The 20,702-nt window shown below is 34.9% G+C and overlaps 2 protein-coding genes across 2 annotated transcripts in view; one reads left to right on the top strand and one right to left on the bottom strand.

Annotated features, from left to right (window-relative positions):
- Nucleotides 1-3,076, top strand: part of LOC138694502 (proteoglycan 4-like) — a 29,403-nt gene extending 26,327 nt beyond the window's left edge. The window contains exon 4 of the mRNA XM_069818277.1: nt 311-3,076. Coding sequence (XP_069674378.1) covers nt 311-878 — 568 coding nt within the window. The 3' untranslated portion in view covers nt 879-3,076. The remainder of the gene's footprint in view (nt 1-310) is intronic.
- An 11,602-nt stretch (nt 3,077-14,678) lies between these two features.
- LOC138694500 (uncharacterized) overlaps nt 14,679-20,702 on the bottom strand; it is a 39,374-nt gene continuing 33,350 nt past the window's right edge. Inside the window, exon 3 of the mRNA XM_069818275.1 lies at nt 14,679-18,372. Within this exon, the coding sequence (XP_069674376.1) occupies nt 18,108-18,372 (265 nt within the window). The 3' untranslated portion in view covers nt 14,679-18,107. The remainder of the gene's footprint in view (nt 18,373-20,702) is intronic.

The following is a 20,702-nucleotide window of genomic DNA, read 5'->3' as shown; positions in this document are numbered from 1 at the left end:
TGCCATTTGTCGATTCAGCCATGTAGGCCTACTGCTTATGGTCAGCAAAGGGTACGAATTGAATATAATACATTTTCAGCAGGGGACACCAGATTTTCAAGAGGGATGGATCCCTGGCATCTCCCCCGTCAATTCGCACCTTGACGGTACACTTCACTAGGAATAATTTAGTCTGCTGCTTATAGACCTATTTATTCATAATTAAGGGATTGGTTAAATTTCTTCGAACAGAATTACACTTAAGACTTCCAACAAAATCATCATTTTAATTCAACTTATGGGACTACTGCTTGTATTATTTGGTCCACAGAATTCCATCGGTATCAGCAACAGCAGAGCTCCAGGAACCGAAAAATTTGAAGCTGGAATCGTCAAGAGAGGGACGATACATAGAATTCCGAAAAGAGACGCCTAAAATCCAAGCTGCAACCACCAATGTAGACTATGAGAGCACCGCACGTCTGTTGAATCTCTATCCAGAAACACAGACGACGACAAAGACTCTGTGGGTCACCAGGGTGCAGAAAGTGACAGACTACCGCGTTACCGCAACCCTCGAGGCGAAGAACTGCGTTCCCACCGACCTCAAGATCCCGTTTTGCCAGGCACCACCACCTCCACCCCCAACGACAACTCCCCAACCGCCCCCTTCAACAACAAAGCCTCCTCCACAGATCATTATAAAACCACCACACTACGTAACCACCAAGCCACCCTATTATGGCTACAAGCCTCCGAGTTCCGTTGGGTGGAAGGAAGAGGAGAAAAGTGAACCTGTTGCAGATATTGAGGAGGAGGAGGGAGAGGAGGAGGAGGAAGAAGTAGAAGAAGAGGAAAAAGAAAAGACTGAAGAGGAAAAGGATGCAGAGAGTGTGTAAGTTCACAATTCAACACAAGAGGAAAATATTCTGAATGTAACTCACGATTTTCGAAAGGAGACAAAAAGAATAATATTCACAATGTCAACAACTTCGAGAATATATGGAAGTTGTGATGTAGTTCTTGGTTAGTTTAATATATTATTTAAATAACCAAAAGACTATATTACAATATATTAATAATTTAATTTTGTTCAGTTTTGCCCAAGGAATCTGCAATCTTTTCGGCGCATTAGTGTTTGTATTTTTTTTTACCAAGAATAACTTTTAGCATTGAAAGACTTGCAAGAGACATATAATAAAATTTACTTTTAAGTATAACATTAAGAATTTATTTTGAAAGGTACAATTAAGGAACTGAAAATATAGAAATATTTCTATTATCGTCTTCATCTTCATCATCATAATCATCCAAAGGCTTCTTCACTATTGCGGGCAGTCCCCAAACAAAATTTCTTCCGAAGTTCCCTATGTTTATGTTATTGTTTCAGTTAATTTTCTAGTTCATGTCTTATTATAAATGTTTCAACGAAATGATATTGTTATTCATGTTAGTTGGAACGTAATATGATCTTGTAAAAAATAATAAGCCTATAGGCTATAATACCAAGCATTAGATCTTCTTCTTCTTCTTCTTCTTCTTCTTCTTCTTCTTCTTCTTCTTCTTCTTCTTCTTCTTCTTCTTCTACAAGGCTAGGCTATAAAGCCTGTTCCGACGCAAAGACATCTTCCCATCTCATCGTAGGTCGACCGATCGAACGTCGGCCATCTGGTTTACATAGGAATGCTTGTTTTGTTATTCTGCTGTTGTCCTTTCTATCTGTGTTGAAACCACTACCATTTCATATTGTTAATTTTATCTTCCAATTTGTAAATGTTTAGTTCTTCTCGTATTTAAACGTTAGAAATAAGGTCTTGTAACGTAGCCTATACCCTGAAATACGACTGAGAAATTTAATTTCGGATGTTTCAATCTTTCTTCTAATTGATCTATTGAGGACCCAGTTTTCACTCCCATATAACAATAGAGAGACCGCCAGTACTTTGTAAAATCTAATTATAGTGTCTTTACTAATTTTATTTCTTAACGTTCTTTGTATAGTACCACACATATGTCGATATTAATTCAATTTCTGTTCTATGTCTCTTTCTTGTTCATATGAGATTCCAAGTATTTAAAACTACTCATTTGTTCCATTATTTCATTATCCATAGTTATTTTAGATATTATTGGGAATTTGCCTTCAAATGCCATAACTTTTGATTTTTGAATAGATATTTCCAGACTGTAATTCCTAAATATCTGTTGCAACTTGTACACTGCTCTTTGAAGCTCATCTTCAGAAGTAGAAAGGATAACCTGACCGTCAGCAAATAAAATTGTATTTAAAACCACATCCCCTACTATAAAACATTTACTTAGCTGTTGTTGCCAGTCAAGAACAATATATACATTACATAAAGCGGGGAACAAGGGACATCCTTGACGTACTCCAAGATTAATCACTTCTTCTTTGCCATGTTTCTTAATGCATATTTTTGTGTCTTTATACATGTCTTCAAGTTTTAACTAAGTGTAGTGGGTATCCTCTTTCCTTCATAATGTCCCTTAATTTTGCTCTTGATACTCTGTCAAAAGCCTTTATAAAATCGACAAATAAAATATTGTGTGTTTCTAAATTATTATATTCTCTTCTTTTTGTATTATTTGTTAGCAATCGGAACAAGATCTACCTCTTCTGAAGCCGCATTGGACATAATTAGTCAGTATCTCTGCTATTATATTTAGTCTTCTTGTTATTATTTTGACATAAATTTTGTATGCCGATATTAGATCTAAATGTTAATATTAACAAGCTTCGAGATCTTCTTACATTATGGATCCCAAAAAAATGCTCATGCTCTGCTATGGCCAATGAATCCATAATCATATTTATTCTTTCTCATATCCTGCATAATTTTCTAATTAAACTTTATATATCTGTACCTAGCATTCGGTTTTATTATATAATTTATTTTATTATTTATCTGTACCTAGCATTCGGTTTTATTATATAATTTATTTTATTATTTATTTGTAACTTTATTATGTATTTATGAGCAAATATAGTCTATAAGAAAATTGAAAATGTTTATTTAAGAACACAAAGTTGTAAAATAATGTTACTGTACTTCTTATAATATACCAATAAAATAAAACTTTTAATTGTTAAGGCAAAGATTTTCTTATTTTTAATGTTGTAAAGTATGAAATATACGGTACTATATCATGAAAACTCAAGTTATTTTCTAGTTAATCTTTTACGTTACATATTCACAAACATTCAGTAAGAACTTTAAAGCTAAAATAGCAGGTTTTCATTAAAAAAAAGTTTGTGCATCCTTCAAATTCAAACTTCCTCCAACCTCCAGTATTAAACAGAAGAGGGTGGAGACAGTGAAGTTGCGCGATGACGTGAGAGCATTACGATAATGGTGGTAGAGGCAGCAGTCTTAATTGTAAACAATTGTTGCAGCTTCAACAATGCAATGAGAATGAGCACATTTAATTAGGAATTGTTAAGTGGCTTAGTACGTTTTCTAATGCTTCAAATATTGACTTATTGAAAACTATTTGTATATATATAATTTATTCATTCATTCATTCATTCATAGTTTTCTGCCCAAGGGCAGGTCTTTCACTGCAAACCCAGCATTCTCCAATCTTTCCTATTTTTTGCATTCCTCTTAGTCTCCACATATGATCCACATATCTTAATGTCGTCTAACATCTTGTCGTGCGCCGGGCTCCGTTGAACGTTCCTCTACTTGATGCGGTCACAGGTTGAGAGAGGGAAAAATGAGAGTGACGGACAAGATGGATCGATGGCTGATGCGACAATGTGATGTAGGTGTTGTGTGCTGGTCTCCTTTGACGTTCTTCTGCTTGTTGTGATCACAGGTGGAGAGAGGGGAAATGGGAGGGATTGACAAGTTGTGCCGAAGCTTGTGGGGGGAAGATGATGCGACGATGTAGAAAGAAAATACTAGGTACATAGTTGTTTATTTAAGTAATTAACGTTCTTCCCTAGTTCGTGGGCAGGGGAAACGGGAGTGCCGTTGAGAAAATCAAGAATATTGAAATTGTTAGCCTTGTGACTCTGACTGAAGCTAACTCGAAGATGAGCTGATGCCAGGACTGAAGATATATGAGAGTGGTAACGGGAGTGTCTGAGGATAAATGAAGATAAGCCGAGGGGAGGGTAGCGATGGGACTAATATGAATTGGACGGGATGACAACGTAGAAAAAAGAGAGGGGAAACGGGAGTGCCTGAAGAGAACTGAAGAGAGTTTGCTCGAAAAGGGGTGCGAATTCAGTGAGTAGGAGAACTGAGAGATGGAAAGCGGGGAGGGGGGAAGTTCTCGCCTATCGAAGCTCCATAAATATTGTCCCGCTATTCGACGAACGACGAGAACCAAACTCCCAGCTGCCGAAGCTCTGCAAACAAATGGTCTGGTGGAGACAGTCTTAGGATTACAAATAACTGGCATAAAGTCTTGTATGTCATTTCTGACAATAATATTAATCAGAAAATGTTTTTAAAATATCTTGAATAGAGGTTCGGCTGATCAATGCACGTTGTTTATGTCCAGTATTAACCATCCTATGCACTACATGTGTTATACCTACCGTACATCTTTTAAAAATGTTGTCGCCCTCGGTACCGTAGTTGGTATAGCGCTAGCCTTCTGTGCTCGAGGTTGCGGGTTCGATCCCGGCCGAGGTAGAGTGTGTTTAAATGCGACAGGCTCATGTCAGTAGATTTACTGACATGTAAAAGAACTCCTGTGGGACGAAATTCCGGCACACCGGCGACGCTGATATAACCCCTGCAGTTGCGAGTGTCGTTAAATAAACCATAATAAAAAAAATTAAAATGTTAGAAATAATAGGATAAATCAAAAGGACTCTACCAAATCTTTCAGATTCTCTGCTTTTGAAACTGAGACCGTAGACTTCAATGAAGATGTACTATTTAAAACAGCTGAACTCAATAGCTTGAGAGACATCTATAACAAAGAAAGAAATACCGGTAACATTTTGAAAAAAGGATAGAAATCAGTGGCGGCTCGCAACCTCAAAAGTTGGTGAAGCTCTTTTATTAAGGGACATGATGTACGATTTACCAATTTTTTGTAGATTAAGTTGATTCGTCTGTTTCTACGGATGGAGGATTTGTCAATGATGTCATGAAATGGCTGCTTCTCAATCAGATCATGTAGCAAGTCCTTGTGAATGGAGATGCACGCCAATGATGTTAATCTTCCTTGTGCCATTGAATTGCGAAGATTTGTCTTTATGCGGTTGAGTGCACAAAAAAAAACACAAAAACTTCGCTCCACTGCAACGCTTGTTGACTAATGTCACAATAAGGGAAAAGAGCCTATAGGTTTCTTCAATTCGTCTTTGTCTTCTCTTACAAGTTTTAGTGCTTGTATCAGGAGAAATGTTCTGGTACTCATGATCTGCATAGAGAAGCTCTAGTTCTGTTTTCAAACGAGTTACTTTGAACAAATCTGGAAAAATCTTTTGTAGAGCGGCAAAAGCATTAGAAGGAAAAATATTAGAATACTGAAGAAATTTTAAAGTATTGGCAAAAGAGCAAAACTGAAGCTGTTCAATATCTTGATATCTAGTGTTAACTTGCATAAATATGGCATCAAGTATTTCAAAATTAATTGTTTGTACTTCTGAAAAAGTTCACCTTCCGACAGCTTAAGATATTTCCGCCCTGAAAATTTACCCCTTTCTTTAGCCTCTTCAAAAAACTGACAAAAACTTAATCTGTTTTCACAAAATCCATCCGAGTTCCATGCCGATTTTTCTATTCCAACTAACAAACAGGGCTAACAAAACAATTTTTCCAAATAAGAACTATTGCACAGCCACTGATATTCAATGTACCACGCACTTTTAAAATGTTTGGTGTAAGATCTTGCACCTTTCCTTTTAAAATTTTTTGCCGATATATTAATAACAAGTGTTGGTTTCCCCGCTAACATTTTTTTTTTATTTTAGTCGGTTATATAACGACGCTGTATCAACTACGAGGTTATTTAGCGTCGATGAGATTGGTGATAGCGAGATGGTATTTGGCAAGATGAGGCCGAGGATTCGCCACAGATTACCTGACTTTCACCTTACAGTTGGGGAAAACCTCGAAAAAACCTAACCAGGTAATCAGCCCAAGCGGGGATAGAACCCGCACCCGAGCGCAACTTCAGACCGGCAGGCAAGTGCCTTAAACGACTGAGCCACGCCGGTGGTTTCCCTGCTAACAATAATTCATCTCTTTCATCACCTTCAGTCCATCGCGAAAATGGTGTCTGTAACACGCTACACACTATATCGTTTATAAGACATATTCCTCGTTCTTAATAAAAATATTTGAGTCACCACTTTTAAAAATAATTATAAAACTATCACTAAAAATAAATAACTACTTAGTTAACTTAAGCTTCTAATATATCGTTTTAGCAACAAGACATAACACAGTCACTTTATTCACACGTCTCACAAACTGAAATTAACAGGCACAAAGAAGTGTGAACACTGTGAAAGACAGGAATTTTATCGCATTGTATACGCATGTCGTTATTTTCCTTTCAAAAGAGCCAAGCCAGGAAGCTATAAGGTGTTTGCAGCTACAAGAGAAATGTTTTGTCAGCGATTCAAGTACCCTCGCAGACAGGCTCTATAGAAATCTTACAAGGGTTCGTTGCCATGGTTACCCGTAAACAAATCCGCAAATTGAGAAGCTCTACCTCTGAAAGAGGGATATAGCTGCAATTGTCACCCTTACCCACACTGCGGCAAGACTATGGGACTGGTGTTCCATAATGCAGAATACCTAAGTGCAGAACATATCACAACGCAGAACGTAAAAGACAAAATTGAAGTGAAATAAAATAAAATATTTAAATACTTGTAAATAATTGAAGTCACGCTTAGTAAATAGCAGTGGCGTAGCATGAAATTTTGAGCAGGGGAAGCTAACTCAAGTTGTCTTTCATGCAATATGAGAAAATGTATTACAAAAATACAGTCTTAAAATAAATAGTAGTCAATTTCAAGTCAGCAGTCGAAGATTGGTTGGAACCTCGTAAGTAACACCAATAAGCATGACCTCAAATGATACGTAGTAAAATATGATTTCACGGTTTACACATATCTCTAACAAATAGACACGCATACGTATAACATTAGCTCACTCCCTGTCATACTTAGAGAAATCACAACATTAGTATCATTACGTAAGTATGCGTCTGTCTTTTGGTTGTGTCCTTCATTGACAGCAAGGGAGTCGGTCATTTGTTTTTTAAATCACACTTTTGTTCGTAAGTCAGTCTTGATAATACAATTGTCCTAAAAATTCAAGTAAATTAGTGTCAGGAACTATTATTTCACTCATTATTTATTATATCAGCCACAATGCATACTAACACTTCAACTGAACACAACTGACGAATAGGGATAACTCGGAAACTACTTATTTTAAATGTTAAAGCTAGCTTCTTTGCGAGCCTTGCGACTAGGGTAGTTTAAAAGGGATGGAAAATCTGCGGGGTGGATTACACAGAAGGAACCGGTCTGCTTGGAAGCTGATGTGTGCAGGCTTCTTGTTTGCTGCTGCATCACAAATAATCCTGAGCTGCCGCATCACAATATTTAGCGCGTAAATATAAATTCTATTAAAATTAATAAATAATTTTCTCCATAAACTGCAGGTTTATTATGAAATTATTATTAACTGGGGAAGCTAAGCTTTTTAGCTTACATTGACGCTACGCCACTGGTAAATAGGTGAAGTGCCGCATCACGAGCTTCACCCGAAAAACCGCCCCTGATAGAAATTGAACTACAAAACTTTTGTATCCTAGCAACCTAGAGAGGCATTAAGTGTCACTTGCCCAAAATACTATAGGTATTTCTGACCAGAGCAATAAAGCTTCTGTAATAGGACATGGTTATAGAGACACTGCGGAATTTATTGCTATGGTGGTGTATTGTAAATACAAAAAGCCGTAAAAATGTGTCCGCAGAATAAATGTGTTTGGCGAACCATTTACCTCACTTTCAGATTTTCGGTTCTTGAAATTGTCATTTGGATTCAAAATTGAATGAGAATAGAGGAGAATTTGAAAGGTGGTTCTGTAACTACTGACGGGTGCCCTCATTCAAAGTTCAAGAATGCTTACCGGTAGTAGGATGATTAAATTTTATCTGTCAATTAAGAATGTAAAATATATACTACCTGGGAAATTTCAAACAGACTATGTACAAAAATATTCAGCATTTACAGGCAATTTAGAGGTGAAAATTATAACATTTCTGTCATTCAGATAATGTATACAGAAGAGAAAATTAGAACAAAAAAACTATTACTTGATATAAAATCTGCATGATTTGGCATGATAACATAAACTCTGAATTCCTAGAGTTCATGACTGAAGATTCGAATGAATTAAATATGAATTAGAGGGCCCGAGGTCTGGAAGAACAGTTTCAAGATATTGTTAAGCCTAATTCTTATAAGGAAATTAAAATTCATAAGTCAGCCCTTCTTTATGTTTGCGGTTATGCCACTTTTAAACTGTCTATAAAACTGATATGTGAACAATGTGTACAATAGGTGGTTGGGTAAAGTATGAGTGATGAGTACTGAATGTTGGAATGTTGGAGACATTGCATTCAACATCATGAACACTCTCGTTTCACCACATTCTTCGAGACTGTAATAAACAGTAGGCCTATGAAATGTTGTGCAGTATAATAGTGCAAAAATTAAAACTCATATCCCAGTAAAACTTATATGAGAACTTGTTTCTGTGGAACTGATGCGTCCACAAATGTAAATAAAATTGTCAGTGTTTGTGTAACATGTTGCTCTCTAATAATTATAAGAAAAGGCACAACGATTTCTTATCCCAGAAGAAAGCAGAAACTTCCATACAAAAGCTGTAGAAATTGAAATAGTCCAACATTAATACCGGTACTGTAATGATAAGGTCAATACAATTCAGTGGTTAACTCAGAAACAAGTTACCACAAGTTCAGTAGAATATGTTTTGGAGTTTTATGTTTGTTATACATAGCAACATTATATTTTCCAATATTTGAAATTAGCACATTTTCATTTTCTCTTGTTTGTATATAAAAATTCTTGGTAATAACTCGGATGTATTCAGAAACTGTAGGTATTTCAAGATCGTCGTGCATCTGTATTTGTTTTGTAAAGAAGTCATAACCTCCTATTATTCGAAATGCTTTATTATGGACCATTTGTAGATGATGTGAGGTAGTATTCGGTGTAAATCCCCAAGCTGATGCTGCATATATCATTTGACTTCGAATATATAATTTGTATAGACTTAGGTTACATCGTAAGAAGAGGACAGTACTTAAGAGCAAAAGCATGATCTGTTTTAGACGAGTTAGAGCAGCGTATTTATTTTTCAAAATGTGTTCCTTCCAGTTGAGACGCCAGTGGAGAAGAATTCCTAAGTATTTAGTTTTCAGCACATAATGGATTGTATTGTATTGTATTGTATTGTATTGTATTGTATTGTATTGTATTTATTAATTCCCTGTACAATCTATTACAGATTATAGGTTCGTCATTAGATACAAACGCACAAATACACACACAGACACACACATACACACACAAATAAGATTTCTAGTATGAATTTAATTGATTTCTAGCATGAATTTAATTTTAACACTCTTAAGTTTTCCAAAGAATAGTAAAACTACCAAAGACACAATAAATAACAATATATATAATACATTTTCCGTTTACAAGACATTAAATAAATCAATTAAGAGAGATTAGGTAAAAACAAGATAGTCCTACATTATTATTAATATTGTTTGGAGAAAAAATTATGTGCACCAGTAATGAAGGTAGGTATTTTGCTTTATAGCTTTAATGCAAGAAATCAGTGATTTTGAACGGCATGGACTGGAGCAGAATAGTTTTTACCCTGGTTTTGAAACCTTTATAATTTAAATGTTTAATATCCCCAGGTATCTTGTTATATAATGAGATACCTGTATGAGAAGTACTGTTGAGACTTTTGGTAATAGTATGACAGTTTATATGCAAATTGCTGGCAGTTCTTGTGTTATGTTTGTGAGTTTCAGAGTTCCTTTTAAAATAGTTAAGATTCTTATGTATAAAGCAAACAGTTTCTAGGATGTAGATGCAGGGGAGTGGTAAAATATTTAATTCTTGAAAAATTTCTTTGCTTGGAGTGCATATAGGAACTTGTTTTATTATTTTTATTATTTTCTTTTGAAGTTTAAATATTTTCATAGCTTCAGAGGACATGCCCCAAAGCATTACACCATATGAAAGAATGGAATGTACATGGGCATAGTAGACTACTTTCAAGGTTGGAAGAGATATGCTTTTCAAGAGAATTCTAAAAACATAACGTAATTTGCACAGTTTTCCAGAGAGAAAGCTTACGTGTTGAGTCCAGGACAATTTCGAGTCAATCTATACTCCCAAGAATTTTGTGCACTCAACTTCTTTTATATTCTGATTGTCAATATATATTTGCAAGTTTTTATGCGTTTTATTTCGATTAAAATTAATAAAAACTGTTTTGTCGATGTTTAGATTAAGTCTGTTATGTATTAGCCACTCTTTTAATTGATTATTAGCTTCATTTATGTTATTCTGTAGGATATTCTCATTTCTACTTTTGAAAATCATATTTGTATCATCCGCAAAGAGCACTGTTTCTGAGTGGAATATATTTATTGGTAAATCACTATAGTCCCGTCGCTCTAATTTCCAGCAGCCAATTGCGTTGCAAGGTCTCCTACATTTAAACGTGTGCGTCTTATGATTCGCTGATTCATTTCTTAAGGCTCGATAAATACTTAATATAATCGCCCGCCATTTTAGTTTTTTTTTTTTTTTGGCGTTTGCAGAAAACACACGAAGACGTTATTTTCCGCTCAATTATTTGCTGAATTACATAGCATTTGATTTATTATCATAGGAGCTACGACATGATAATGTTTAACGGTGCGGCAAATAGATTCCTCGTATGGTAACTCGGCAATGTGAGAACAAAAATGGCGAACGGTACTACCTACCTAGACTTCATAGAGCCTTTACTTTCTAAGACGTAAGCAAAGGGGCGGAGTCACGCCGGAAATAACAGCACTGAGACTATAATATATAGCAGAAATAATATTGGACCCAGTACTGAGCCTTGAGGAACACCAGTTTTGATAGAAGCTGGAGTTGAGTTGACTGAATTTATTTGGACAATCTGTTTTCGATTACTTAAGTACGATATGAACCAATCATTTGCTAAACCTCTTATTCCATAATTATTGAGTTTTCTTATTAAGATATCATGATTCACAGTGTCGAATGCTTTTGAAAGATCAAGGAATTGCCCTAGTATTTGCTCTCTATTGTCTTTTGCTTGTAATATACTATTAATGAAGGAGAATAAGGCATTATTAATGGATTTCATTTTTCGAAAACCAAACTGTGAGTTACAAAAGACACTATGATTTTCGAGAAAAGACATCATTCTATTATATATTACTTTTTCTAGGATTTTTGAGAAGGATGATAGTAGGGATATTGGTCTGTAATTATTTGCTTTTGATTTATCGCCCTTCTTATGTATTGTAATAATTTTAGCTACTTTAAATACATTTGGGAAGATACCTTTAGTTATAGAACAGTTACATATATCAACAATTGGTTTAATTATATTTGGCATGCAAGATTTTATTAGTGCATCATGTATTTCATCAAGGCCACAAGACATATTATTTTTGAGACTTTTAATTATCTTTGCAATTTCATGCTCTGTAAAGGATGAAGGAAAATAGAATTAACTACTTTCATTCCATTATAAATATGAGTATGGGGAAGGCTTTTCTTTGCTGAAGTTTTTAGATTTTCGGCGGCATTTACAAAATAGGTATTAAAAATATTTGCTACTTCATGTGGATCATCAATCTTGTTGTTATTATGTACTATTTTTATTTTGTCATTGGTTTTTTGTGACTCACCCATCTCACTTCTGACTACAGTCCATGCGGCTTTCATTTTATTTTTGGACTTTAGGATTATATTGTTATTATGTTCTTTTTTCGCTTCACACATTACTTTTTTTAGGATTCTACAATATTTCTTATAGTAAGTTTTGAAGGTCTCATCTGTTGTTGTTTTAAATATTCTATGCAGAGTTTTCTTCCTTTGACACGAGATCAATATACCTTTAGTTATCCAATTACTTTTACCTGTTTTATTAATATTTGATTTGTTAATTCTTTTCAATGGAAAAGCCCGATCAAAATAATATGTAACAATGTTTATAAATATGTCTGCCTTTTCCTCAATGTCACTTTCGTTTAATAATTCATTCCAATTTTCCTTAGATAAGAAGTTAAATTTTTCAATATTTTCAGCATTATAAAATCTTTTCCATGCATAAATGTTTTCATTTAGATTATTGCTTTTTTGTTTTGGTATAGTTACATGTAACAGGACTGCATTATGGTCAGATAATCCTAGATCTATGTTCTCTGCGTTAAAAGTGAAGGAGTTTTTTGTTATTAGTATTATTTGATCAATACATGTTTCTGATGTAGAAGTTATTCGTGTTGGTGTGTCAATTAGTGCTATCATGTTATGCGAATTGAGTAGCGAATGAAATTCAGAAGTGATGTTATTTCTGATCAGCGTGTTTATATTGAAGTCACCACATATAACTAATGGTTTTTTGTTATGCCTGAGTATAGTTATAAGAGTTTCCAGTTTTTCAAAAAATGTTTGTATGCATCCATCGGGTGAGCGATAGATGCACACTACCGTAATTTTGTAAGTAATAAGATCAACGTCTATAGTGGAATGTTCAAAATTCTTTTCATCATTTAAAAATGCAGTATGATTTGTTTGTTTTGACTTTAGGCTATTTTTTGTAAATATGATTGTACCTCCATTTTTATATGTCTTACGACAGAAGGCACTAGACAATTTGAAATTTTGTAAACGATAAAAGGAAATTTCTTCTTCTTGCAACCAGATTTGAACATTTCTGAGGAAAAGAAATGGTGGTAATGCTGCTCAACTTTTGGTGAAAACTATTGCGGATGTCTTGGTATTGTTAATTTTAATCTTCCATAATTTAGCCCACTTGTAAATCGAATGAAGACGTTGTGGAATCACTCTGTGTGTAGATAATATATTCCATTTTCGACTGTAGATCACCGTGTCATCTGCATACATTGCCAACTGAGAAAGGTCATGACGGGGAATATCTGAGGTACAATAGATTATAAAAATGTTGGAGATAAGATAGAACCTTCAGGAACACCTGCCAATATGTGCTTGACTGAAGAGAAAGGTGTCCGAACTATGACTTTGAAAATACGAAGTGAGACGAAAGAGGATATAATGTTGATAAAATCTGAAGGAATTTTGAGGTTAATAAGTTTTGCTAGAAGACCTTTATGCCAGACTGTATCATAGGCTTTTTCAATGTCAAAGAAAACCGCAATTACGCTGTAACAGAGATGATATCCCCTAGATATATATTCTACTATGCGAGTCAACTGATGTACAGTCGATCGATTTGGCATGAAACTAAACTGTGAATCAGGTATGAGATGGTGGGTAAAAATATATTCTTGAAGTCTTTCTAATATAACTCTTTCATACATTTTTCCCATAGTGTTCAAAAGGCTAATTGGTCTATGATTTGAAATAAGACATGGAGATTTTCCAGATTTAGGAAAAGTTATTATGATTGCTTCTTTCCAAGGTTTTGGGAAATATAATAATTGTAAAGTAAGATTGATTATTGTTGTCAGAATTATGATGATGTTTCCCAGTACATTTTGTAAACCATTGTTCATAATTCCATCAAGGCCTGGCGCTTTCTCAGGTTTCGATTTTTTAGTGTTCTGATTTCTGAAATGGTAGCTGGGCGTAATTAAAACGGATCTTGTTGACATTGGAAATTAAGAACTGTATTATTAATGTTTATAGCAGTATTATATGATCGATGTGCTTTAAATACATTTTCAAGCTCTCCAGCTATTACCTCTGCCTTTTCATTGTCCGCATATTTAAGACCAGAAGAACTTAAAATCGGAGCATTACTTTGTATTTTGGCTTTGGTGAGACGTCTGCTTATTTTCCATGGTACATTTGTTTTTTCTGTTTCATTTTAATAGCATCTTCAAACTTTTGAGCTTTGAACTGTAATAACTGTTTATGTACCGGTATGGTTTTAGAAATTGTGTTTAATTCCCTCTTGTCTGCTGGATCCCTTTAAAGCTGTCATGTTTTACGGAGTTGTTTCTTTTGTAATATTAGCTAATAATTCAACATTTTCTTGGTATGTCATTTCCAATGTGAGTTACCGGTATAGGTTGAGCAGCATTTCTAGCTCTTAACTTGCAGTTATTTGGCTCGACACCACAAGCGGGATTATAAATGTCAGTAGTAATTATTGGAGCATGATGTTTAAGGCAGGAAACAGAAGAGTGGCAAAAGCTTCTATGGAAGAACTAGGATTCTTAAAGGTACTTTGTTAAACCATTGATGGTGATGAGATTATTTCAACAATAGAGGCAGGGAAGGGGAGAGGAAGGGGATGGGGAGAGAGAAATCCAGCAGGCATAGAAGTTTGGATATTGAGGACGTAACATGACTACCGTTACTATGCTTTGGAGGGTTAGGTACAAGGAGCTGAAAATTTGAAATTAGTTGTTTTAATAAATTTTAATTCCGTATAATACAATTTTTATATATATTTCATAACTAAGACTACTTGCCAATTAAAATTTATCATTAATGTTCTAGGGTAGTATACACCTTACGCACTAAACAATATATTAACAAATAGTGACAGTGTACAAGAATTGATTCACTTTTAAAGAAATTGAAAAGAGTCAGTATTGTAGTAGCTTATTCATCTCCTCAACATCTATTTTTTTTTAAGTGAAACGTCTATGTTCAAGGTGTAGAAGAGAGAAATTATAACGTTTTGACATGAAAAGTTTACTCTGATGTTACTCATGGTACTATTGAAACAGAAGTGTAAGTAGTATTTTACTTGGTCCATCCCTCTTCTTTCTCTATTAAATATGCCTCTAGGTTTTCCTCGCAATAATCATGGAGTTGTATACCAAATTAAATACACTACAGTGCCAAAGAAAGTACATATTGTATATTTCCTTAGGAATATAGTTGAATCGGGGATTGCAGAAACAGCACATGTCAAGAAAACTAAATTTTTCGGTAGACACAAAAAACGGTATTACTGGTGTTAGACCACATCATTGGTTATAGTACTGGCTTCTTCAGACAGAAGCCTAATAGATGTGTCGTTTTATGCCAAATTTATTGGAATCTAATGAACTGTTAATGAAATAAATCAATATACATTAGCTTGACATGTGCTGTTTCTGCAAGGAATCAAAATTGTAGTACTGTACAATAATTTCAGTTCAACTGAAGTTTATTTGTCAAATTAGAGATATAATATATGCATAGGCCTACTGTGTACTTAATACGTAAGTTCAACATATAAATGAACTTATTTTTCCACAATAGGCCACTGAATAATATTATTGTAAAATTCTTGAAATTCATGTGGTGTGTAACGCATTAGTTCGCGTATATCACCGAGCTTCTCTCTCTGAATTGGCACAATTTTGTGTGGAATTCCAATGAAGAAGGTAAATATGGTATTCCCTTCCTACTTACAAGTACACATTCTCATCGGGGCAGATAAAAAAATTAATCTTTCTTCTTCCATCATTTTAGTAATGTCAAAAGAAGTACTTTCACAAATTTTGGCCACTCGAGCGCAATTACAAAGGCCGGAAAAAAATAAGTTTACCTGGGGCCATTTACAGAAAGAGAACAAAATTTCATGGAAAGTTTTATTGGAACAGATATAGCAATTGTTGAATTACTTTTCAACGTATTCACCACCAGGATTGAGACATTTGTCATTCAGTGGGATCAATTTTTGTATCCTTGTGTCTTAGATGTCTGCCATCTGGAATCAGAACCAATGTGTCGGCACATGTCTTTGACATGAGTTGTTTTTGCATGCTTCCAGGATTTCACAGGTCTCCAAATGTGAGACAGCTATACTGACATATGTGGTATTAGTGTGTGATTAGCCCTATATCAACAGTCCATGAAACTCGAATAAACTCATTTCGTCACAAACAGTGACATGTGTTGTTTCTGCAATCCCTGATTCAGTTATAATAATCACTTTCATATGTTAAAATATTAACTAATTACTTAGTTGACTAGTTTCAGCTTTGTGCCAGCCATTATCAGAACTAGTGTGATATATTTATCTTTCGTATTTAGATACAGCAGAGATTTAAAACTGTGAAGTACTGGTACTGGTATTGAAGAATGGTATTCCAAAGCAAGCACTTATTTATAAGCTGATAAGCAAAAGAAATCCGTGATAATATCACGAAGGTTAAAAGATAGGGTAGAATGTAAAGATTCCAGCAACTGACATGTATTTCGTAGTTTAAATTCTTTATTAAATGAGGTATGAAATGGTCCTACGTCGTATCATGCCTTGAATTAGCAATATGAAATGAGTGCTAGTTCGAGTCATAAGAAAAAGAAATTTTCTCATTGGCCAGTGTATGGGATGGTGTCCTCTCAGAATTTTTAGGAATTTGGGGAGCTACAATGAGTAAAGAAATGCAGATCCAGTTTCATATGTTGGCTATAATGGCTTTGGCTGGCTGACCACACATTGCTCCCATACTGATTGAATGATCGCTCATCTCTGCAGAGGCATTGTAGACATCCCCAGCAGTTAGCTGGACAGCCTCGGTCTTTCATAAGCTGTCACACCACGGATTTAAGTTAAAATTTAAGGTACGAAATAAGTATTTAGTGAAACAAATAATATCTATGTCATTAAGGGACTTTAGTACCAGTACTAGAATATTGTTACACCTACACAGTTTGGCTTCAATATGTAGTTTTTTCCTGAAAGCCCATTGTTAGATTAATTGTATAGCATTACCAATATGTAGTCTTCCTAAAATTTAATACTGTTGCAGTATTGTAACTGGCAATTTTCTAAAAATCAATTTTTTTTAGAATTAGAGATGTGAGTAACTATTGTCCTATGTGTCAGGCTTATGTGGTCATAGTTTTGTCCCATCACCAGTGAGGGAAGTGAGACGGTATGCGATGGTATGGAATACCGCCACTGGTTTCTATGGTCAGAAAACATACCGTTAGTGAAAAATGACATACCGTCACTGAAAAAATGTGATCCGTAAAAAATTGTTTATACTTTCTTTCACAGCAAAGAGTGCTATCTGTTTGCTTCTGAGATCTATACCATAGCCTTCTGGAACTGTATTCAACGCGTATTTAGACACATTTATTTGATAAGTCAACCCCTGGAATGCTTAACTATAGCATTTCAAGTATAGAAGGCTGTGATCTGTACCTTGTGGTGGCCATTGTTGCCAATTTAGTGGCTATGTCGTCAGATCTTATTTGTTTAAAATATTTGTCGGTGACAAATATCGTTACTTATCTATTATTTAAATAGGGTTACATAAGTACTATTTTAAGTATTCGGACTTTGAAGCTTTAACATTATTTTAAATGATAAATCTCAGTGGACATTGCAAAATAATGTAGTAAATAACTGAACTAAATTGAAATTATTTTATTAACAAATTTAATATGTTGTGTAAGCTTCAAAGACTCGTGTTTCTGACTAAATGAAGCAATTTATTGTGTAATAATATCATGTATATGTATGTTGTAAAGCGGAGAGGTAGGCCTACGCCTTTCTAAATCGATGTATGCCAGGGGAAAATGTTGGGGTAGCATACCGCCTCTGGTTTTTTCCCACTTCCTTCACTGCCCATCATCCTACTGAGTAGTAAAGATGAAGCAAGCGCTGACAAGTTGACAAATACTGGTACCTTGAAATTTAGTTCCTCCCAAAGCCAGGAATTCTCTTTTGACACTGTTACAAAATTCCTATAGCACATGTGATCATAACACAGATAACAAAATTCTTGTGAGGGGGGGGGGACACAAAATTTATTGCATGCTTTCCTTCAAAGACCAACAATTTCCACTTTGACTCATACTCTTTTCACTAAACTTTATTTTCCTACATATTCAAGGTTCTGCTTTGCATTGCTCCAACTCAAAAGGTAACTGTGAAGGTTGGCAGCCCACAATGGAAAAAGTGACCACGATGCTTGGGTCCAGGTAAACTGATGTCTTGTTGCGTAACACGGTGTCTGTGACAGTGGGGCGCCTCAATCCAAAGTACTCGCCCCAATCCTGGGTCTCTGTTGTTGCTGCTCTCTCTTCTACTGATGGGCTCAATACACTGTCTTCTGTCACAGCATCCAGAGAGGCTGCTCTCGTTTGAACAATTCTGCAATATCGCTAGTATCATTGTTACTGCAATTGCTGCTGCTACTCCTACTTTACAACTACTAGGTACTAATGCTACTTTACACTTACAACTATTACTATACCACTAGCATTACTATCTCTATTACTAATGTTGCTGCAATTATTGCTACTACTGACAACTACGACGACTACTATACCACTACACCACCACCACTATTACTATTCTACTCCTATTAACACTATCAATATTATTACCATTATTACTGCAATTACTCTTACTACTTAGGGTTACCATGAGAAGAAATTCTATAGGAGGACATGGAATCTAAAATAAGAGGACATTGCTGAAAAAAGGAGGACTTTTTAAAAATTGGTATGAACAAAATGAAAGATAAAAACAATGGCACACTTTAGTTAGTTTTCTCACTAGTTGCTGGATCAGTATTACCAGTACATCTGTACCCTACTTATCGGTGGAGCCCACTTTGTGCACAAGAGCCTGAACAGACAAACTTGTAACAAATAACTATGGAACTGTTCACAGGACATGTCCTTGAAATTATATTTCGCCTTGATGATATCTCTGACTGTCTCCCTAGCATTCGATTTCGTTCTTTTGTCCATTGAGCAGATATTAGGGAAAGTACTCTCTCAACACTTCCACTCTGACTTGGGATAAATAAATAGAACTGGCATATTTTTAAGAGTTCTGAGAAAGTTTCAGTGCTCGCAGAACTACAGGAATTGAGAAATTTGCACCATTGTTAATCTAAATTTAAATCTTTGTCAAAATTAATTTGATTAGCATATCCTTGTACATTGCAGAATAAAATTGGTAAAATAGCTTAGAATCATGAATACTGACATTTTTAGAGTGTAAGAATTCAATGCACATCAATAGGTCATCATATTTTATGTTTTTTTATGTGCTCCAACTTCAACCATTGAAAGCAGTTAAAATCTTTCATAGGTTTTCACCATTTGTTTAGATATTCTATGCATAATATCGCACATTGTTCAATATTCATATTAATTTTAATTGAAATGCGAAATGCCGGACATTTCAATTTTTTTTAATGCCTGCCGGCCAGGATAAGATGATTAAAAAAGAGGACGTCCTCCTTTTGCCAGACAGATGGTAACTCTATCACTACTGCCTCATGCTCCTTCTAGTACCATTATTAATACGGTACCATTGCAAAACTGGTAATGCTCTACCCTTTCTACTACCATTACTAATACCATTGTTACTACAATTGAATCATAATATTGAGAAACCCCATATGTCCATTTTTTATGAAATTGAGTTATATGATTTCATATTCTACACATGGAGACTCATGATGTTATGAAGAGAAGCCCCACATATTCCCATCAACATACATTTTAGCTAAACTCTTAAGAAAAAAAAATTGAGCACAAATCTAGGACCAGAGATGTCTTTTGTATCTCTTGAAAAGTTTACTTTTCTACACATGTGGGGTTTCTCAATATTCCGGTTCAGTTACTGTCAATACTGCCTCACTACAAAACTAGATCTACTCTACTCTATTCATCAATGTCGTAAAATAATCAGTGTTATAGGTCCCATGCCTGTTCCGATTCTATTATGCATCAGTTCAGAAATTTCTTGAGGGATCAGCCTTGACTTCTTCCAAGGGAATAGTATTTCAAGAAAAATGTTAAAATGTTATGTTTTATTTAACGACACTTGCAACTGCAGAGGTTATATCAGCATCGCCAGATGTGCCGGAATTTTGTCCCGCAGGAGTTCTTTTACATGCCAGTAAGTCTACTGACATGAGCCTGTCGCATTTAAGCACACTTAAATGCCATCGACCTGGCCTGGGATCGAACCCGCAACCTTGGGCATAGAAGGCCAGCGCTATACCAACTCGCCAACCAGGTCGACGTATTTCAAGATTAAATGTAATAATCTGCTTCTGTGTTCAGTCCAATATTACAACTGTAATTTTGAATTCTCTCCAAAAGTGGGTTGACTTTGATTTCTGATAAAATTTTGTTATTCGTTTTGTTATCTTCATATGTATATTTTGCAATTTTTCTTAAAAATTTCATTTCTGCTGTCATTACCCTGGCTGAATTCATCTTGTTTTCTCATTGCCCAAATCTCACATCCATATAAAAAAAAGTAGGTATAGCCACGTTTTGTACGGTGTATTTTCAATCTGGTATGTTTCTGAATATGACTTTTTTTTTTTTTTTTCTTTTTTAATTTAGCTGATGATATTTGTTATTTGGACAAACTTTGCAATTTTTCTATTTATATCTTTTCTTCCTTTTGGTGTGAAATTATATGTCCAAGATAGGTAGGCCTACTTAAAAGTG

The sequence above is a fragment of the Periplaneta americana genome, chromosome 2 (genome assembly GCF_040183065.1).
Source record: "Periplaneta americana isolate PAMFEO1 chromosome 2, P.americana_PAMFEO1_priV1, whole genome shotgun sequence".
Taxonomy (NCBI): Eukaryota; Metazoa; Arthropoda; class Insecta; order Blattodea; family Blattidae; genus Periplaneta; species Periplaneta americana.
Note: the sequence above shows the minus strand (reverse complement) of the source record. Positions and strands in the feature narration are given on the sequence as shown.